A 23,209-nucleotide genomic window follows, 5' to 3' on the forward strand; every position below is an offset into this window, starting at 1 on the left:
AGCAGATTGGAGAGTGGGAGAGTGCCAGGAGAGAGTGAGCAGCATGGCTGAGACTTTGGTTGACATAGAAGAGCAGAGCAAAGACTCAAAATACCTAGCATACCTTTTTCTTTTCTTTTTTATTTTTTTTGCTTAGACTATTACTTTATTCATTTATATGACAAGCATCATTAAATGACAGGCATTATACAGAGAATATAGAGAAGGTTTAAATAAGACACAGGCCCTGTCTTACCAGAGCTTATTAGTCTATTAGGAGAAGACATAAACATAATAAAAAAACAAAAAACAAACAAAAAAACTCTAGTACACATCCCATGGTAAATGATTGAGAGACTTGTGAACAAAAAGTGCCCTGTGAGGTAGAATGGATTATTTAGGCTTCAATTCAATTAAGTGCAATTAAATACACTTTGAGATATTATGCCAGACCCTGGGGAGACAGAGACAAAAATGAAAATTCCTATTCCTACAAAGAACTTCTAGCTTGGTAAGAGGAAAACACATACATAGACAAACCAATACAGAAATATGTACGAACTAAAACAAAATAATTGAGGGTCAGGGGAGGGCAGAGCACTAATACGTGGAAAGATTTAGCAAGATGGCAGGTATGCAGAGGCCTGAACACAATTTAGATATGCCAGAAAGTGGACATAAGGAGGGAGAGCATTCTAGGCAAAGTGAACAGGTTAGTTTGTACAAAGGATCAGAGGTAGAGGATGGAAGTTTGTATTGTCCTCTAGAGAGTGTGTGTGTGTGTGTGTGTATGCGTGTGTGTGTATGCGTGCGTGCGTGTGCGCGCGCGCGCGCGCGTGCGTGTGTGTGTGTGTGTGTGTGTGTGTGTGCCATAGACTCCTTTAGTAAGCTGGTGAAGCTTGTGGACTCCTTAGGATAGTGAGATAATATTAATAGAGCGCTTAGTACACTGACAGGCATATAGTAGGTGCTTAATAAATGCTTGTTCCTTCTCCCCTCTCCCAATTCATAATGAAACTAATTATGTTGAAAGAGAGTTATAAGAATATTTGTTTTTATTTTTTTAAGAGTTCACAGACCCTCAGGGGCTAAGCATCCCCACAGAGGTGAAAGGGCACCCTTAAAGCCTCTTGAGCTGGGTAGTGAAATGATTGGATTTACGCTTTAAGAATGTCTATTGTTTGACAGTTATGTGGAGGATAAATTAAAAAGGAAAAGGACAGGCCGTCAGAGAGACTAATGCTAATATGTATGCAATTAGTTGTATGACCCTGGGTAAGTCACTTCTATATCTCAGTTTGCTGATGTGTAAAATGAGGGTAAAAATAGTACCTGCCTTCCAGGGTTGCTATGAGATATTTGTAAAGCAACTTCCAAACCTTGAATGCAATGTATATTAATGCTAACTATTATTAGCTAGCACTTATGAGGGTCTTAATTAAGGTGGTGACTGTATGTGTGAAAAGAAAAGGAAATGAAGTAAGAAATGTTGTATAAGGACAAGAGAAGAGGGAAGAGAATAAGTATTTACATAGCACCTACGGTATGCCTGGCACTGTGCAAAGCCCTTTATATGTATTATCTCATCTGATCCTCACAAGAATCCTGGAAGGTAGGTACCATTATTCTTCCCATTTTTTGGTTAAGGAAACTAAGGCAGGCAGAGATTAATCTACTTGCCCAATATCATGTAGTAGCAGGATAGTAGGAAGAGGAGGAGGAGGAGGAAAAGAAGGAAAAGGAGGAAGAGGAAAAAGAGAAGGAAGAAGAGGAGGAGGAGGAGGAAAAACTAACATATAGCACTTCCTGTGCTAAGCACTTTAGAAGTATTATTTCATCTGATCCCTACCACAATCCTGGGAAGTAGGTAGTGTTATTATCCCCATTTTATAGATGAGGAGACTGAGTCAGACAGAGGTTGAGTCTTGCCCAAGGTCACAGAACTAGTAAGTATCTAAGGAAGGATTTAAACTCAGGTCTTCCCAACTCCAGGTTCAGCACCATCTACCTCTCCACCTTCTCATACTTCTCTTGTTTCTTGTATCTGAATGTCAAATTTTCTATTCAGCTCTGTTTTTTTTTGTCAAGAATGCTTGAAAAATCCTCTATTCCATTGGATAACCATATTTTCCCCTGAAACATGATACTCAGTTTTGCTGGGTAGGTGATTCTTGGTTTTAATCCCAGCTCGTTTGACCTCTGGAATATCATGTTCCAAGCCCTTTGTTCCCTAAGTGTAGAGGCTGCCAGATCCTGTGTTATCCTGATTGTGTTTCCACAGTATCCAAATTGTTTCTTCCTGGCTGCTTGTAATATTTTCTTCTTGATCTGGGAACTCAGGAACCAGGCTATAATATTCTTAGGAGTTTTCTTTTTGGGATCTTTTTCAGGAGGTGATTGGTGGATTCTTTCAACCTCTATTTTGCCCACTGGTTCTAGAACATCAGGACAATTTTCCTTGAGAATTTCTTGAAGGATGATTTCTAGGTTCTTTTTCTGATCATGGCTTTCAGGTAGTCCAATAATTTTAAAATTATCTCTCCTGGATATATTTTCCAGGTCAGTGGTTTTCCCAGTGAGATATTTCACATTGCCTTCTATTTTTTCATTTGTTTAGATCTATTTAATAGTATCTTGATTTCTCATAAAGTCACTAGCTTCATTTGCTCCAGTCTAATTCTGAAGGAATGATTCTCTTCAGTGAGTTTTTGAGATTCTTTTTCCATCTGGCAAATTCAGCTTTTTAAGGCATTCTTTTTTCTCCTCATTGACTTTTTGAGCCTCTTTTGCCATTTGAGTTAGTCTATTTTTTAAGGTGTTATTTTCTTCAGTCAGGTTGTCAACTCTAATTTCTTTCTTTCTCTTTTTTTTTTGCTTTTTGAAGGGCAATTGTGGGTAAGTGACTTGCCCAAGGTCACACAGCTAGTTTTTGTGTTAAGTGTCTGAGGCCGGATTTGAACTCAGGTCCTTCTGACTCCAGGGCCAGTGGTCTATTCACTGTGCCACTTAGTCGTCCCCAGTTGACTCTCATTTCATAATTTTCTTTCATCATTCTCATTTCTCTTCCCAATTTTTCCTCCACTTCTCTTATTTGGTTTCCAAAATCCTTCTTAAGGTCCTATATGGCCTGTAACCAGCTCGTATTTTTCTTGGAAGCTTTTGGTGCAGGAGTTCTGACTTCATTGTCTTCCTTCTGTTCTGTGGTTTGATCCTTTTTTGTCCCCAAAATAGAAGTACAAAGTTGGATTTCTCTGCTTGCTTTGCTTTCTCATGTTGCCACTCAATTACTTGACTTTTGAGCTTTTTGCCACAGTAGGACTCTTCTGCCAGAAAGGGGAGCTTTGTCTCAAATCACTGGGGTTTTCTCAGCTGCCGAAGGTATTAGTTGGGTGCCCTCTCTGAATTCTCCACATGCTCTGGAACACTGGTCATATACCCCAGGACCTACACCCCAGACTGTGATCCAGATCCAAGTAGGTTAAAGGAAGAGCGATTACCCCTCAGACTGTATGCTTGGTCCCCCTACAATCTAAAGGCCCAGAACTCTGAAGCAGCCATGTGGCTGCCTCAGCTAGCTTCTCGCCCTGGGGGCAAAGGCAAGACTGCACTCCTGAACTCCCAGGTCCCAAAGTCTACACACCACTGACCTCTCACTTTGTCCTTAGCATCTATGGGTTGATAATTCTGGAAACTGTCAAGCTGCTAGTAATCTGAAGTCCCTCCAGCCTGCTGCTGGTTGTGGCCACCCTGAGGCTAAAACCCCGGGCTCGTGTGGGGCAGGGCTTGGCTCCCATCACTCTGTGCTGGCCGATTCCTGCCGGCCTGCTGGGCTGTCTTCAAGGTGGGGGGGGGGGAATGTGGTTAGCTTCTCTGTGTCATTTTTTGTGGGTTCTGTAGCTCCAAAGTCTGTTTAGAGTCATCTTTTACATGAATTGGAGGAGGTGGGAGCGGGAGCCCCACGGAAGTCCTGTTTCTACTCCACCATCTTGACTCTGCCCCCATACCTTTTTCTTTTCTTTTTTTTTTTTTAAAGCAATTGGGGTTAAGTAACTTGCTCAAGGTTACACAGCCAGTTATTTCTGGGTGTGGTGCTGAGTATCTGAGCCCGGATTTGATCCAGGTCATCCTGACACTGGAGCCAGTGCTCTTACTCGCTGAGCCCCCTGGCTGCCCCTAAGCAATTGGGGTTAAGTAACTTGCTCAAGGTTACACGGCCAGGTGTTTCTGGGTGGGTGCCAAGTGTCTGAGCCCAGGATTCGATCTCCAGGTCTTCTCAACACTGGAGCCAGTGCTCTTACTCGCTGTGCTACCTGGCCACCCCTATCCCCCATACCTTTTTCAATATGGTAAATACTCAATAAATACTTGTTTAATTGAATTGAATTGGAAAAGAAAAAAAACTAACAATTTTATTATTAGGAAAGGACAATAATGGAGAAATTGCATAGTGTATCTGTGATCCTTCTTTTTGTTTCTGATTGTAGAAAGGAAAGCACTAGATGTTCAGAGAGGGGAAAACTGGGGCCTATTGTCCTTGATTCCTCCCCCTAGCATGAAAGGTTATAGTAAAAGTTGGGTGTGGAGGGGAGAACTATTTCTACTTCTCAACTAAGTCCCTTGGTACTTTTGTTGTTATGGCTGGACCAGCATCAGATCCCCTTCCCCATTCTCCCATCCCCCTCATGTCCTCAGCAGAAACTTTTTTCATTTTTCCATAACCTATAGAAGTTGCCTTTCCATAGTACTAAGTGTATGATGACACAGGAAACACCTTGAATGTATAGAATGACGAAAATAGTGATATTTATTATTTTGAGTACACTTCAGGACTCATTGGTTCATTGTTGAAAAGAGGGTAACTTGCTATTTCCTGTCCTCTCTTCTGAAGGTTCATGATCATATGATCAGCATTAACATTGTTCACTGGAATTAGTACAACATAAACACATAAATGTATTTGTTTATATTTCTAAATGTGATATTCTAATGTACAATCTATAAATGTTGCCTATTGCATTGAGCCATAAGAATGCCTCTCACATTCCTTGGTTGTACATATGTACAGCTAGCTAATGATTCTAGTCTCTCTCATATCTTCCTCTCTCGTGACTATTACTTTAGAAATCCAGCTAGACTTGATTATCCCTTTTTTTTCCTCATACTCTATTGAGCTCAAATCATCTTCTTCCATGTGTGATTCCAATTCCCATAATATCAACTTGTAGCCTCATGCCAATGGCAGGGTATCAGCTTAACTAGCCTTAGGTTGACTGTATGGATAGCAGTATTTTGTTTTATTTCACTATTATTTTGGAATCATTGCATATATCCATACCATATCTGTCCAACGGAAAGGAAACATAGAGCTGATCAAGGTGTAGGGAAAGTGACCAAAGACATTTTAAGGATTAGTTGTTGTGAGGCTCAAATGAAATTAGTTAAATATTGCACTTTGCCAGCCTTCTAAAATGCGTATAAGTATAAGCTATCTATCTCTGTGTGTATATATACATAAAATATATAAATGTATATATAAAAACGTGCTATGAATGTACATATAAGCTAAATACACCTGCATATATGTACATAATACTGTATATAATATATATGCTGCCCATGTAGGTTAGATATGTCTATATGGGTTGTCTAAAAGTGGTTCATGGGAAAGCATAAATATCTCTCTCTGTAGTTTTCCCATTCTCTTTAGAAGGGATACTTATATTCCTTCCTGTATGGGAGCAGGAGAAAGGGCCACAGGTTAGTTAATGTTTTCTCTGAGACAGAGATATGTTACACTAGAATTATTTGTCGCTCTCCTGAATATTGCTGATGTAGGAAAAGCTTTTTTTGTTTTTTAGCTTAAAGTTAACTCTTTCCTTGTTAGTATTCCTTAAAGGGCAAGAGGTACCCTAAGCTTATATCTGCAGGTTTGGTCTCTTCCTACCAAATGCAAGTGATACATATGATCATCTCAGATAGTGATTATTAAGTAAACCCATTTATCTAAGCCCATATAAACAGAAAATAGGGAAATTATATAGATTAAAATATAATAAAAATACATGGAGTGAATGAGAGTGGGAGAATGGGAATGAGATATTTCAACTCAACCAAGAGATTAAGGTTCCAATTTTCCCTAGGGAGAAGTTCTCTAAAATCTCTAGGAAGGCAAGCTGGAAAAGAAGGACATGCTGAGGTGCTGAATTTCACTTATATTTGTATCTTCCAGTGCCTGTTCTCCTTCTCCATGGGTTTCTGCCTAAAGATACATAGATTGATAGTTAAGTAGAGCAATTTATTAAGTACTTACTACATGGAGGCACTAAGCTAAATGTGAGGAATACAAATACATGCAAAAGAAATTCCTTTCCCTCTCCGATTTTGTACTGTAATAGGGGATGACAACAGATAAAAGGGAGCTAAAAAACTGGGGCAATGGGGAAAACATTACTCACATGGGGACAAAGTGAACAATTAATCCTGAGAGTCGGGAGCTGAGCAGGGTTAGAAGTGAGCATGGATAGCCTGTATACTTCCTGAAATGGAGAGTCTCATCAATAGTAGGAAGAGATAACAGGGGTGGAGGCATTTCCAGTATGAGAAAGTCACTGGGGTAGAGGTGGAAAAGTAGTCTGGGGAGTCAGAGTTCTTGAAAAGAGTCTAGAACCACATATATATTCTATCAGAGGAGGAAGGAAGAATGTCCCTCTTCTTTAAAGCTCTGACACCAACTCTGTCTCTGAGTTATCATTCTCTTCGGTGAGGAAGGTCTTGCTCTCAAAAGTCTCAAGATTTTGAAATCCAGGTGTTTTTTACACACACACACACACACACACACACACACACACACGTATATTTACCTACAAAGATTTCTCTCTCTATAAATATCCATCCATCCGTCCGTCCGTCCGTCCGTCCGTCCGTCCGTCCGTCCGTCCGTCCGTCTGTCTATCATCTATCTATCTATAGATAATATAGGTATTAGTACTTGTTATACTCTTGTGAACTTAACAGAGAATTCAATTTTATAGGAAAAGTTCAGTTTTCTTATATGTAAAAAATGGGAGTTAGACTAGATGATCTCTTAAGTTCCTGCCTGCTCAAAATCCTATGCTCCTATGATCGCACCATGGGCTTTAATCTGTGTATTGTGGGAGCCAGTTCATAGAGAGCCATTTGTTAAATTTTCATTGTGAGCATTTACACACTCAGAAACCAGTAAAAGTTACAAATTAAGGCTTGATTTATTATTATGTTGATTGTGTAGACTTAAGAAAGTGGTGGATAAATGTTAATAATACAAATTAAACTAAAAATGTATATTATATATTTATGTATGTGTATTATGTGCATGTATATGTATATGCATGCATATATACATACATGTGAATGTGTGTATATTTTATATATGAAAGAACCAGTTAAACATTTACCAGCATACTCCCAGACTGAATTCTTTCAGTTAGTTAACCATACCTTTACTTGGATCATGGTGCCATAACTTAGGCATTCTTGTTTACCCGTGGACCACTTACCTGGTTTGCAGGTAGAGTACTTGAATAAATCTGAGATCTCAACAGTGTGGATATTCACTTGATTAGCACATATAACAACCCATTCATACCTTTTGGTCTGGTATGATTCTTGTTCATGCCCTTTTATAAAATTTCCCTAGAAGTTCTGGGTCTTCTATTATTTTGGTTGTATCAGTACCACATTCAAACAATGTGGGGGAAACAACTTCATAAATACTCTCCTTGGAAACCAAGTTAAGTAAAGTGACAGCAAACATTATAGATTGTTCCTGTAGAAGCCTGTTTAAATACTATCTTTTATTTTTTTTTTTTTTTACTTTTTTTGGAGGGGCAATTGGGTTTAAGTGACTTGTCCAAGGTCACATGGCTAGTGTGTCAAGTCGCTGAGGCTGGATTTGAACTCAGGTCCTCCTGACTCCAGGGCTGGTGTTCTATTCATTGCACCACCTAGCCACCCCTAAATACTATCTTTTGGTAAATATTAAACACATATGCCTAAAATGAGGTTTATAACCTGGGATGCACAGACTTGCAACGCATCTGTGGATCTGTTTATCTGGGGTCTGTGACACTGAATGGAAAAAAAATTACATCTCTTTTCAGTTACCTTTAAACTAATATTTAGCATTTCCTTTCCATTTTAAATGTAGACAAAATAACATTATTCTAAAAAGAGGCCCAAAGGCCTCACAAGATTTCCATAGGGATGCATGACACAAGATAGGTTAAAAACCACTGGCCTAGCTGATCTTGGTGGCACATGGCCTAGAGTTTTTGCTGTTAGGAAAGGTGAGGTGGTAGATTGTTTGACATCAGGAGTTCTGAGCTACAGTGGGTTAAGGCCATTAAACGTCTATACTGGGTCCAACACCTAGTCAATTAGTGGGAGTGGGGAGCTACCAGGCTACCTCAGGAGGGGCAAATTGGCCTAGGTTGTGAATAGAGCAGGTCAAAGACGCTGTACTGACTGATTAGTAATGGGATCAGGCCTGTGAGTGGCCACTATACTTCTGGCTTGAGTTAAATAGGGAGATGCAGTTTTGAAAAAAGGAGAAAAAAAAGGACCTCTGATCTAGAACAATTCTGGGTACATAGGAGGCGCTTCTAAATATTGGCTGACTTTTGAAAGAAAAGGCTTAATTAAGTTAGCAGCACCAGAAAAGGTAGGATTATAGAAATTATTGAATTGTATGTGGTTTTTTTGAGTGACAAAATTGTCTTAGATATCAGACCTGGCATTTTAAAAAGTAATCATATTCCAAATAGGATGCTATATATAGTGAAAGATTGTTATTTCTTGTTGAAATGACAATTTCCTTGAGCTGATTTAGAGTAAAAGTTTTTAGAATCCTTAAAAATGATTGGAAAAAATGTGAATACTCTAGTGGAAAATACTAGTTAGAGCAAAAAATAAGTATATAGAGGATTTATGAGAGATTCTAAGGTGAATACTATTAATAGATGAATTAACTTAACCCATAGATCAGGCTAATTTATTTTCATTGTAAAAGTTACTTTCTTTCATTGGTATGAGATAAAAAAATTTTTTAAAGATAAAGAATATGCATGTTTTTCCTCAGTGAGACTATGCTAACTTTTTTTGTATAATGGTACAAGAAGGGAAAAAAGAAAAAAATAACAAGGAATGTCTTCTAGACAAAATGTTGCCTAACAGAATACAGAATTTATACTATCTCAGCATCTCAGACATCAATTTGTTTTTTTCTGAGTGTATGATCAAACTGTCATTTTTGCTGAAAAGTGAATGGGCCATGTACTTAGACTTGGAAAGAGATCTAGCTATGGCCAAATGCAAATGGGACTCTGTAGCTTTATACTTTGTATAGTAAAAGCCTTTTGTGGTATCTTTGCACCATAAAGAGTGACTTTAATGGAATGTAATTTAATTAACCTTAAAAAAATTCATTAATCATGTTCAAGCACTTGCTAGAAGCAAGGCAACATATATATATATATATATATATATATATATTTTTTTTTTTTTTTTTTGAGGGTCTTCTCCCCCTCCAGGACAATTGGGGTTAAGTGACTCAAACACGGCTAGTAAGTGTTAAGTGTCTGAGGCTGGATTTGAACTCAGGTCCTCCTGACTCCAGGGCGGGTGCTCTATTCACTGTACCACCTAGCTGCCCCCAGGCAATATATTTTCAAAGATCAATAATTGGTGGTCCCTACTTTCAAGGAACTTATTTTTTACTTAAAATACCTAAACAAATAATGAAAATATGAGCAGGAATATGTACGTAGGACAGGTATAGGGTACTTTATGATATCTGAAGAAGATTACCTCCAATTGCAGTGTATGTGTGTGTGCATGCATATGTGTGTGTGTGTTCATGTGTTGGTAGTGGAGGGGAAGCTGCGGGGGAAAGAGACAGATTGCTGAGGGAGGTAGCATTCGGTCTGGGTCTTAAATGAAAGGATTTTAACAGGCAGAGATTAGAGTGTGAGGTTTGAAGTATACATTTTTGGAATAAGGCTTGATATAAGTTTAGACTGTAAAGAATATGGGAAGAGCAGGATAAGTTCAAGGAATAGCGAGTAGACCAGTTTAACAGAAGCATAGGATACATGAAAGGGAACTCCGTGAGATAAAGCTGGAAAGCAAAGTTGAAGAGTTCTGGACTTAGAATTAGGATGACTCATGTTTCAAGTCTGACCACTGGCACTTACTAATTGCATGACTATGGGCACATCACTTAATCTGAGTGTCATTTCCTTCATCGATAAAAGGGGGCCATCGTAGCCATAGTAATCATAGTGATCCTCATAGGGCCACTGAGATAGGTCCTTGTCAAATGAGATAATGAATGTGTACAGCACGTTTACTATATGCATTGTAAGGAGATTTGCAAATTTGAACATTCTATATAAATGCCAATTACTACTTTTAGGAATTCTACAAGATGATTTTGATCTAAATTCTATCTTAATTTTAAAAATTGCAGTGTGCCATAGAAAAAGCATTAAAATGGACAATCAAAGGGTTTGGGAAATGTATGTCTCAGAGATGGGGAAGGGGGGGCAAAAAGCAGAATTCTGAGAAATAGGAGAATCGGTAACTCAAGAATAAGTGGCTGGAAGCAAAATACCTGATCTTTTTCCTTTTCTTGTTTGGTTTTATGTCCTCTTTACCATTTTTCATTTCATCTGATACAATCTGTCTTTATAACCTGACCAATGTCTAATGTGCAAGTATTTACAGATCCTATACTTGACTGTATGCAGTCATGGAGGGGAGGGGAGGAGAGGGAGGGGGACAAAATGTGAAATATTATCTATTATCTGTACATGTATGTGCATATGTGCAATTTTAAAATGTTAGGCTTTTTTGTGCTTACAATAGAATGTAATTTTTTTTTTTTGGCTTTTTGGAGGGGGGAAGGCAGGGCAGTTGGGGTTAAGTGACTTGCCCAAGGTCACATGGCTAGTAAGTGTTAAGTTCTGGATTTGAATTCAGGTCCTCCTGATTCCAGGGCCGGTGCTCTATTCACTGTGCCACCTAGACGCCCCTAGAAAGTAATTTTTAAGTGGTTAGCTTGTGGCAGATTAATATTATTTTATTTTTTTCATTTCCAGGAACATCTTGAAAACAATTGCTCTAGGCCAGATGCTGTCCTTGTGTATCTGTGGGACAGCTGTCACCAGCCAGTATTTGGCAGACAAGTACAAAGTGAATACTCCTATGCTTCAAAGTTTTATCAGTTATTGTTTACTGTTTTTTATTTACACGACAATGTTGGCTTTTCGACCAGGTATGTAAAACAGGCCCTATCTTTTTGATACTAAAATCCTTGACTACTTTGCTGCTTCCCCTCTTTTCTTGCCCCATCATATCTTTTTAGTGGCTTCCCATCACCTAAAGTCTAAACTCCTTTAACTGGCATTCAAGGCCATCTACAATCAAACTCCAACTACTTTTCCAACCATAACTGCAAATACTCACCTTCAAATACTATATGCTTTAGTTAAACTGTACTTTTCTTCATTTTTGTAACATGTCTTGAATTTTCTAGTTGTTACAAGAATATGGAGGAGAAAGGAATTCTTTCTGTGAGATCAGGGAAACTTCCATTGGGAGATTTGGCATTTGATTTGGATATTGAATAATAGGTAGCATTTCAAATGATATGCAGAGATGAGAGGGAAGGGGATTTTAGGGTAAAGAGAATAATGTGAACAAAAGCCCAAAGTTTGGCTGGGGTGGGAGTTTCATGAAAGGGAAAAAGGCTAGAAAGGCAGACTGGGATAAATTGTGGAGGACCTCAAATGCCTGCTAAGGAGTTTCTGCAGATGATGGGGAGCCATTAAAATGTTTTATTTGGGAAGTAACATGAACTAAATATGCTCTACAAAGATTACCATGGTAGCAGTATGTAGGATGGGGTTTCAGGGGAAAGTCACACAAAGTGTGGAGAGTAAGTAGGAAGCTATTTAAGTAGAACAGATGAAAGGTTGTGAGGTTCAGTGTTTGAACTAGGGCAGGGGTTCTTAACATTTTTTTAATGTCATCAACCTCTTTGGCAATCCTGTGATACCTAATAAGCCTTTCTCTCAGAAGAAAGTTTTTAAATGCAAAAAATAAAACATTTGGGATTGCAAAGGTAAGCAATTATATTGAAATAGAGTTATCAAAACAAGTTCATGGACCCAGTTAAGAATCCCATAGACATATATAGATAGAAGTTAGGAGGCTATTGCAATAGTCTAGCTGAGAGGTAAGACATTAATAAGGATCTGAACTAGAGTGAAAATGGAAAGGGGATGTATTCAACAACCAGGACAAAGGAAGAAATAGATAGTTTTTGTTTTTACACTATTAGCTAAAGAAGTAACATTTCATTTATGATTAACATGTATGCCAAATCTCTCTTTGATGAGGCAACGAGAACCTTTTGCACATCCTGAAGGGAAAATGGTGGAAGTATATCTTCTTGGGCCTAGCTGATGTGGAGGCTAATTACGTGATTGTCAGAGCTTACCAGTATACTACACTCACGAGTGTCCAGGTAAGGTGAATCTTTTATAACTTCAAGTGAATCATTACATTTAGTGTCAGTGATCAAACTGGGTTGGAACCTTCTCATTGGGAAAAAAAAAAACCCAACCCAAACAAACCCTATATATAGGTGAATACTGTCAGTTTTTCGTGAAGCATATGCTATCATGAGTAATGTTTCCAGGAATTAGTGAAAACGTGCTCAAGCTAATCAGTGACAAAGCTGTTAACACCAGAGCTCATTACTGCACCTACAACCCAAACAATCATAAACATTTGACTAGTGTGGAATGCTGTGGTGATGAGAACAACTGTTTTACCGAATGATCATACACAACACAGAGAAAACGAAGAGATGTCGTAGATCCTGCACTGTGGGCTGGATAGAGATTTAAGAACAAAGATGAGAGAACCTGGATAGAAGAAGATAGCCTGATTTTCTTGTATTCAAGGATTAATCCTTTGTCGTGAGCCAAATAGGCTCCCATGGGCCAGTCTGGAAAGCTACCCATCATTTATAACATTGCTTCTGTAGGCAAATGCATTTCAGGTTTAAAACAACTAATTTAGAAATGACGTTTTGGACAAGGGCATGTTTGGAATTTGAATTGGTATCTGAATCCTCCACATAGTGAGAGTTTATGACCAAATGTACCACAGAGTGAAGCAGACACCAGTGAGATTTGTAAAGTGCTTATTTACCTCAGTGCCTGTCACACAGTAGGTGCTTAATAAATGCTTATTCCCTTCCCACTTACCACATGAGAAGTCAGTGAAGGGTTTTCAGTATGGACTGAAGTGACTAAGGAAAGCCAATTAAAAAAACCAAACAAACCAGAGCTAGAGCTGGATTCCACCATAACAACAACAATTATAGTTAACATTTATATGTTGCTTTAAAATTTACACATCCAATAAGTGATCACAAAGCCTTTACTTGAAACCTCCAGTCAAGAGAAACCCAATACTGCCCCAGGCAGCTCCCTTCATTTTTCACAGCTCTTATTGGTAGGATACTTTTTCTTGATGTTGAGCCAGAATATAATTTCTACCCATTCATCCTAGTTTTGCCCACTAGAACCAAACAGAACTAAGTCCAATCCCTTTTTAAAAAATTTTTTATTGTCTTAGATAATTTTTATTAATTTGTTTGCTTACTTTTAGTTTACAAGATTCAATTCCACAATTCCTTGAGTTTCACATTTTGTCCCCCTCCCTCCCCTCCTCCCCATGTTGGCATACAGTCAAGTATAGGATCTGTAAATACTTGCACATTAGACGTTAGTCAGGTTATAAAGACAGATTGTATTGGATGGAATGAAAAATGGTAAAGAGGACATAAAACCAAACAAGAAAAAGAAAAAGATCAGGTAGTTTGCTTCAATCTGGATATAAACTCAGTTCTTTCTAGTTTTTTCTCTGGATGTAGGCATTTCTCTCCATTATGAGTCTTTTGGGATTGACTTATATCACTGCAGTGCTGAGAAGAGTCCAGTCTATCAAAGTTAGTCATCACACATACACGTTGCATCTGTAATTGTGTACAAATTTCTCCTGGTTCTACTTGTCACTCAGCGTCTAATCCCTTTTTTTTTTTTTTTAAGCAATTGGGGTTAAGTAACTTGCTCAAGGTTACACAGCCAGTTATTTCTGGGTGTGGTGCTGAGTATCTGAGCCCGGATTTGATCCTCAGGTCATCCTGACACTGGGGCCGGTGCTCTGACTCGCTAAGCCACCTGGCCGCCCCTTCCAATCCCTTTTTTAATGTTATAGCCTTTTACATTAAAAAAAAATTTCATCAACTATTTCCCAATTACATGGAAAAAATTTTAACAATAATTAAAAAACAATTTGAGTTTCAAATTCTCTCCCTCCCTCCTGCTCCAGCGCCCCTCTTTGAGAAGGCAAGCTATTTGATATTGATTACACATATGTTATTAAGTTGCCTATGAAGTCTTCCCTTCTCGATGCTAAACATCTCCAGTTGTTTTAACCATCCTCTTAAAGGCATGGTTTAGAAGTCACTTTACCAGCGTAGTTTCAAGTTTGGTTGTCTTTCTCTAGACACCTTTGAGATTATCAATATCACTTCTGAAACTGGGTGCTTTAAACTAAACCAAAACAATCCCCCCTCCCCCCACCTCCAAATGTGGTCTAGAGAAGGACTGGTACCTTCATCATTCTAGAACTTATGCTGATCAGGATACCACACTCTGGTAATAAAGAGAAGAGGGTTCGTGTTGGGAAATAGTGGGAACCAAGGTCGATAGGTGGGGTGGCACTGGATCATGGAGATTGTGCTCCTTCTCTGCACCATTTGACCTCCTACCTAAACCTCTGTTGCCAAGAGTTTTCTTGTTTCATGCAGGTTTTTTAAATGGGGAAAGACAAGCGGAATAGATAGGAGAGTATTCTTACACTATCCCCAAACAGCTCAGTCACCACCACTTTCAGTAACTTGCTGAGCTGAGTGTGTTGGTAGCCTAGTGTAGCAAATCTTAAAGTGTGGACTGAGTTCTTGTGAAGGTCCTTGAGACCCTTTTAGAAGGGTCCTCAGGGTCAAAACTATTTTCATAATAACACTAACGTTTTAATTTCGAACACAGAAAATATCTGTAGCTATAACCCACATAAGCAAAAGCTTTTTGGGCTTCTCAATTTTTAAGAGTGTAAAGGGGCCTAAGATCAAGAAGTTTGAGAACTGCTGGTCTAATGGAACTTTTCAAATGAGTCTGAAGGACATAAATAAGCTAGTGAGTGTGTAGAGGAGAGCACTCAGAGTGCTGAAAGCCTTGAGTCCATGTCATCTGAGGATTAGTTGAAGGAACCAGGGATGGTTATCCTGGAGAAGAGAAGGCTAAGGGGAGACATGAGAGCTGTCTTTAAGTATTGAAAGGCTGTCATATGAGAGGGGAGTTAGATTTATTTTATTTGGTCCCAGGGGCTTGAACATAGGAACAGTGGGTAAAAACTATAAAGAGGAAGAGGTAGGCTTGATGTCAGGAAAAGCTTCCTAACAATTTGAGCTGCCTCAAAGTGGAATGTCCATGCTGTTGGATTCCTCCCCACTGGAGGTCTTCAAATGAAGGTTGGATTGGGTATGTTAATATAGGGACTTCTTTCCACTGTGACTTACACTAGAAGTCCCCTGAAGTCCCTTGTGACTCTAAAGTTCTTTGATCTGTGACAGGATGGAGAGACCACAAGGAAAGGATGAGGACCACGGTCATTGAGTGTCTTCCTCATAATCCATAACTATTCCTGATTTTTTCAGTGAGACTGGTGCTTAACTTTAGTACCTAAATTGTTGTTATGAAGCCCAAAGGAGATAACAAGTGCTTTGTAACCTTTAAAGCCCTTTATAAATGTTAGATACCAGAAGGATCTGTAAATGCCAGAAGACTCTGTAAAGTCAGAATTTGGGGAATGACTGCTACAGAGACTTTTTTCACCACTAGCAGATCCCAACCTATTTGCTAGGGGTGTTTTCAGACAAAGATGCTAAATAACCTGTCCAGGATCATCTAGCTATTAAGTGTCAGAGGCCAGATCTGAGCCCAGATCTTGCTGATTTCAGGTCCAGCACTATAATTATAGTTCATTTGTTCATTCATTCGTTCCTTCCTTCCTCCCTTCATTCCTTCCCTTCTGTCCTTTCTTTTCCCTCTTTTCTCTCCTTCTGTCCTTTCTTTTCCTTCCTTTTTCTCCTTCCCTCCTTTCTTTTCCTTCTTTTCTCTCTTTCCTTCCTTTCTTTTTCTCTCTCCTTCCCTCCTTTCCTTCCTTCTTTCTTCTTTCCTTCTCTTTCTTTTTTCTCTCTCTTTCTTTCTCTCTCTCTTTTTTCTCCCTTCCTTTCTTTCTTTCTCTTTCTCTCTCCCTTTCTTTTTTTCTTTCTTTCTTTCTTTCTTTCTTTCTTTCTTTCTTTCTTTCTTTCTTTCTTTCTTTCTTTCTTTCTTTCTTTCTTTCTTTCTTTCTTTCTTTCTTTCCTTTTTCTTCTTCCTCCTCCTCCTCCTCCATCACCATGTCTGCCCCATTTTGTCAGCATAGCCCTGAACAAGTCATTTAATTGCTCTACGCTCTACAAGTTGCAAGTGTGGTGCTGCCTGTCTTGCATTGGTAAAGTAAATTTCCTCACCTGGGAGTCCCCTATATTAATCATAGGGCCCAGTTCCTATCTCTATCCCTGTTATTTTTCAGGCAGATTTTTGGAAACTAGCATTCGCAGTTGGTTTGTATGGTTAGAAGTGAAATGATGAATTCAGAGCAAACTATTGCCATTTTCCGGAGCTAAAAGAGAAAAGGTCAATATTTTAGAAGTTTCATTTGCTATGGTTCTATAGGATTGTTGTTTCTTTGGGGTAACTACTATTTCACATTTGAGATTCTTTCCCATATCTTAATATCTTTCATTGGTACCTATTCAGTACTGTTCCACTCCAAAGATAGTATTTAATTTTGGAATAGAGAAAGTAGGGCCTCAATATAAAAAAAATCAATAAAGTCTATTTTAAAATAATAAACTCGGGCACTTTCTGTTTGTAGGACTTCATCCAGGGCTTACATCAAAATAGAGAGACTCGAAGGATCTCAGCAACCAACCAAGAAGTATTATTGAACTCAATAATGTCTGGGGTTGCTCAGGATGCAGAGAGCTTGGAACTTACTGGAATATTAGTTCTGTAAGGCAGGGGAAATGCCTTAAGGAAACATCTCCCCCAGGGACTAGCACAATGCTCTTTGCATAGATGGTGCTGAATGAATTACTGAATACAGAAGAAATATAAGGCATACCCCCTGCCCTTAAGGTGCTTAGAATTAACTGAATTTAGTATCTTTTCTTAGTGCAGTTGGAGAATAGGGTGGAGAAAGACAACCACCAGATGATTTGAAGGAAGAAAGGAAATTGCTGATGTTTGGAAAATTCTAACTTCCTCATTGATAATTTTTCCAGTAATATTATTTGCATGCCAGAGTCTCAGTATTTGCAGACAGAAGAATACGAGATAAGCAGAGATTGACATACAACTAGATGTAAAAGTAAATCATAAATAAATGCCTATCTAAGACCCAGGAATGAAAGTAAAAGTACACATAAAAAGTGCCTCTTGTAAGTCAGTGCTAGGCTACATTGCACATGTTATCATTGCTGAGCTTCATTGACCTTTCCACTGGGTTGGTTCAAAAGTGTTTAATTGGGGGCAGTGAAAGAGATAACTCCTTTAAATATCAGTCAAAGGATTATTATGGCTGAACTATTTAATTATTATAGGGGGATGGGACAGGGGGAGATTCCTTGTTAGTGAAAGAATGCACCAAATCACTAATAATTAAGAGAAATGCAAGTTAAAATAACTCTGAGGTTCTACTTTGAATCCACCAGATTAGCAAAGATTACCAAAAAATGGAAATGACATGTCGTTGGAGGGACTATAGGAAAATAGGCACACTAATGCATTACTGGTCAGCCGATTTGGAATGGTGACTTGGTCTAGCCATTCTGGAAAGCAGTTTGAAGCTAAAACACTACTAGGCCTGTACTCTAAAGAGATCAAAGAAAGTGGAAAGGGACCCTATGTACAACCATATTCATAGCAGCTTTCTCTGTTGTAGTAAAGAACTGGAAACAAAAGGGGTGCCCATCAATTACGGAATAACTAAACAAATTAGGGCATATTAATATAGTGGAATGTTATTGTACTATAAAAGATAATAAAAGAATAATTTATAAACATATGTATGAACTAGTTCAGAATGAATGGACAGGAAGAGAATAATTTATAAAATGATGCAAATGTAAAAACAACTTTGAAAGACTTAAGTTCTTTGATTATTGCAATAACCAACAATTTTCATTTATTTATTTATTTATGCTTTTTTGGAGGGGGAAAAGTAGGGCAATTGGTGCCAAGTGACTTGCCTAAGGTCACATGGCTAGTTTTTGTGTTAATTGTCTGAGGCCAGATTTGAACTCAGGTCCTCCTGACTCCAGGGCCAGTGCTCTATTCACTGAGCCACCTAGCTGCCCTCAATAATCAATGTTTTTTCCAGAAAATTGATGATGAAGTTACCTACTTCCTGACACAGAGGCCATGGAATCAGGGTACAGAATAAGATGTATATTTAGAAACACTGTGTATGTGGGAATTTATTTCTCTTGACTATACATATTTGTTACAAAGGTTTTGGTTTTCTTTTTTCTCAGTGGAGGTTGGGGAGAGGGGGAAGGGTACTACAGATAGGGATTAGGATGTTGTCTAAGTAAATAAAAGTGTCATTGAAACATATTTTTGAAAAGGAAAGAAGAGAGCTGAAAGGAAGTCAGAAAGAATTACAGACAAGACAGTTTTGGAAGAAGCATGTTGAACTTCTTATATACTTATGAAAAGCGTACTGGGTATAATAGGGATTTGCACTTCCGTGTACAATGCCTTCTTTTTCATTCTGCTGTGTATATAGAATCGCTCATTTTGGCTGATTTTTAAGTTCAGAATAGAAACAAAATTTTAAGGTTTACTCTATCCTATCCACACCACACCACCCACACCCACCCCCCCAAAAAAGGGAAAAAGAAGAGTCAAAGAACTTGGCTTTAAATCCCATCTCTGGTGCTTATTACTCTGTGACTTTGGACAAATCACTTAACTTCCTGCAGTCTCAGTGTTCTCCACTAAAATGAATGGCTTTTCAGCTCTGTATCTATGATTCTGTGACAGAGCCAGGAGACCTAGATTTTAATTTTGCCTAATTAATAATTAATTAAATATTAATTAACTTATTAATTAAATAATAAGTTACATAATCATGACCAACTCACTTAAACTCTCAGGGCCTCAGTTTCCTCATCAATAAAATGAAAAAAAAATTCAAACTATCTACTTTTTGGAGTCGTTGTGAGGAAAGTACTTGACAGACATTAAAGGGTAAACCATAAGAATTGATGCATACAAAGAATTCAGAGAAGTGTGGAAATACTTGTATGAACTGAGGCAGAGTAATCAGGACCAGGAACGTGACATATACAACAATTACTGAGTCTATAAAGGAAAAGAACACAAAAATGAAACCAATGCTATTCAACTATGATGACCTATCTTGGCACCAGAGGAGAGACCTCAATGTACCTCCCCCCATTTCTTTGGAAAATCAACAATTTTGATGATATTTTAATTTATACATGCGCACTGTGTCACTTGGCATTGCTTAGTTGTTTTTCTTTGTTAAATGTAAAGGCTTGCTAAATGGTGAAGGGGAAGGGAATAAGCATTTGTATAGTGCCAATGCTTTTACAAATATTGTCTCATTTGATCCTTATAACAACCCTGTGTGATAGATGCTATTCTTATTCTCATTTTACAGTTGAGAAAACTGAAACAAACAGAGGTAAAGTGACTTGATCAGGGTCGCACAGACAGTTGATAGCAGGTGAAATGTTTTAGAAATATTTTCTAATTTGATCTGCACAACAATCCTAGGAGGTAGGTCTTATCCTCAATTTTAAAGTTGAGGAAATGGAGGCAAACAAGTTAAATGACTTGTCCAAGGTCATCCAGCTAATAAATACCCTAGGTTGAGTTTGAATCAAAGTTTTCCTTTCTCCAGGCCCAGAGCTCTACCCCCTTTACCACCTAGCTGCCTCTTTCCAGCTCTGTAAAGGTAGTATATCTGCAAATAATTATGCTTTTAAAACAAAAGGCATCAACAAAACTTCAAAAAGAAGAAACCATAGAAATGTGAGCTGTTCTGATCATGGACCTGCCAGTGTCAGTACAGACTGGGAGAGAGTCAATGGGACCATTAGCTGTTGTGAACTCTGTTGGGAAGGGTAAGCTCATGGATTGGTGTTGACTATACTTGCAATCAGATCCATTTCATCACTCCCCCAGCACTAATACAGGCTAGTTTAACAGCAGATTGTTCTTTTCCGTGTAAACAGCTTTTGGACTGCTTTGGGATTCCAGTTCTGATGGCCCTTTCATGGTTTGTTCTTCATGCAAGATACAGAGTGATCCATTTTATTGCTGTGGCTGTCTGTCTTTTGGGAGTAGGAACAATGGTTGGTGCTGACATTCTAGCTGGGAGAGATAACAATTCAGGTAAGATTTTCTTTCTCAGTTCAAGACATAACCTTATAGATATTTTGGAGACATTTTACCTTAAAATAATGATAATTAAAGCACATTAAGACACCAGATAGACTTCTTGGATAAATTCAAAATCAGATTTTCAAGTTGATTTTTTCCTAGTTTATATTGCAAACCGTTGTTGGAAAATGTTGAGAGAAGTACATAATTTACTTAATTTAATGACAAAGGAATATGGTCAATAGGGTGATGTTGTGGAAAAAGCCCTGGGCTGGGAATCAAGAGATCTGGATGCCAGTCAAGACATTAGCCATCTGAGATGCTGGACAGGTCTCTTCAGCAGTCTGTGCCTCCTCAATTTTTTCATCTGTATAATGCAGAGGTGGGACAAGATGATTTCTACAGTTTCTCCTAGCTCTATACAAATTCTAAATGTTTAGGTGCCCACAGATAGTCCTCTGTCTCTTTTTTGACATTACATTTTTTCTTAACCAAGTATTTCCTGCTTTGGGAAAGAACAATCTTCATTATTTCTCTTCATTTGTTTATAATAACCCTCCACTTCTTGAAGCTCCAAAATTTGAATTCATTTAAAAAATATCGGTGGTAGACTCTGAGTTTGCTATGAAATTTTTTTTATTTTAAAAGGTAATATAAAAAAAGATTTACACAATAACTTTATTGTATATTTAAAAGGAATAGCAAGTTGTACATAACAGATTTGCAGTTTCATGGACAATCACTTTTTTATTATGCTGTGTTATGGAATTGCTTGTTTTATTCCGTAAATTTAAAATGAAATAAATAATTTTTTAAAAGAAGGCAGTACATATTCACTGAGTGACCTCCCTTTAGATTTTATTGCAGATGAAAAGCTGTGCATTGTTTCAAAATTCAGGTGAAAAATATGACTGAGTCAGAATGTGCCTTTTACTTATATAAATCCCCCAATACCATTCCCTTGGGGTTAAAACTGAGAAAAATATTAAAAAAAACTTTCCTTCTCTGAGATTTTTTTTTTGAAACTGTGATGTGATCTCTCTCTTGTTTGGTAATGCCATAATTCTTTGAAAACCTGACCTTCCTAGGTATTCTAGATTGAGCCTCATCTTCCTGATGACTAAAGAAAGTCTGAGGCAGGGAGAAATATATATATAAAAAAAAATAGATCGTCACAGACAGCATCATCCTTCAAGCTGCAGACTTATATTCCATAGATTTTCAACCTTTAAAAAATTGAGGTACATTTTATAATGTCTGATAGTATTCACAGCAGTGGTGGACAGGCAGCATGGCATAAGGGATAGAGAATAGTCTTAGAGATAAGAAAACCTGGGTTTAAGGCCTACTTCTGATACTTACTGGTTAGGTGACCCTGAGTAATTTAACCTCGTAGTGGCCCAGAAAAACTCTCTAAGACTCTAAGATTCAGAGACGGTACTGACCTTTACTGGCATAAGGAATTCCCATCTAGGAATTAAGCCAATAAAATCACAAGACCATTCCCTATCATGACCATGAACAACAAGTAACTAGCTCGTTCTTATTCCTCTTCCCCCACCACTCTCCCATTTTGCCCCAGGATTTATCCAAGGAAGGTAGAAATAATGATAGTGAAGTCCTTTTATTGTGGATTAATTTTTTTCCTCTTCTTATACAGGAAGTAATGTGTTGATTGGTGATGTCTTAGTTCTTCTTGGAGCTTCTCTCTATGCCATTTCTAATGTGTGTGAGGAGTACATTGTGAAAAAGCTGAGCCGAGTGGAGTTTCTAGGAATGGTGGGCTTGTTTGGGACATTTATCAGCGGTGTCCAGATGTAAGTTTCTATTGTTTTCCTTTATACTACGATAAGAAAATACAGCACTCATGATGACTCTCCTACAACTAACTGATATTTATTAAATTGAAACTATTAAGAAAATTAATTAATTTGGTTTATAATCCTATAGAGCTTTTAGAAAATTATTTTGTTTTTGGTCTCAAAAACTTTCAAAATTTATCTTAGGAGGTTAATTGGTTAATCATTTTTATATACTTAGTGTTCATAGGAAACACCAATAAATTAATAATTGAATTAAACATGGGGTAAATCTTTAGCCCAAACCCTAATTTTAAGCCATTAAAATTAAGGAGGAAACTAGGTGGTATAATATATAGAGTCAGGATGGACTTGGAGGCAGAAAGACCTGAGTTTGAATCCTACCTCAGAGTCTTTCTAGTTGTGTGATCCTGAGCAAGTCCCCTAACTTTTCTCAGCCACAGTTTCCTTATCTATAAAATGAGGATAATAATAGTACCTACCTCATAGGGTTTTTTGAGGAATAAACATGATTTTATATATATATATAAAGTGCTTTGTGAACCTGAAAGTACCACATAAATATTTTTGTTGTTGGTCAGTCCTTTCAGTTATGACCAACTCTCCATGACCCAATTTGGCATTTTCTTGGCAAAGATGCTGGAGCGGTTTGTCATTTCCTTCTCCAAATCATTTTACAGATGAGGAAACTGAAGCAAACAGGGTTAAGTGACTTGCCCAGGGTCATACAGCTAGTAAGTGTCTGAGGCCAGATTTGAACTCAGGAAGATGAACTTC

The 23,209-nt window shown here is 38.0% G+C and overlaps 1 protein-coding gene across 1 annotated transcript in view; it reads left to right on the forward strand.

Moving 5' to 3' along the window:
• SLC35F2 (solute carrier family 35 member F2) overlaps window positions 1–23,209 on the forward strand; it is an 83,105-nt gene that overhangs the window by 45,127 nt on the left and 14,769 nt on the right. Inside the window, exons 2-5 of the mRNA XM_069080836.1 lie at window positions 11,115–11,290; window positions 12,417–12,544; window positions 20,465–20,624; window positions 22,273–22,429. Of these exons, the coding sequence (XP_068936937.1) occupies window positions 11,115–11,290; window positions 12,417–12,544; window positions 20,465–20,624; window positions 22,273–22,429 (621 nt within the window). The remainder of the gene's footprint in view (window positions 1–11,114; window positions 11,291–12,416; window positions 12,545–20,464; window positions 20,625–22,272; window positions 22,430–23,209) is intronic.

Source organism: Petaurus breviceps, unplaced genomic scaffold, assembly GCF_028583685.1.
Source record: "Petaurus breviceps papuanus isolate PSGF00001 unplaced genomic scaffold, PetGlider_PUasm1.0 91133, whole genome shotgun sequence".
NCBI classification, from domain to species: Eukaryota; Metazoa; Chordata; class Mammalia; order Diprotodontia; family Petauridae; genus Petaurus; species Petaurus breviceps.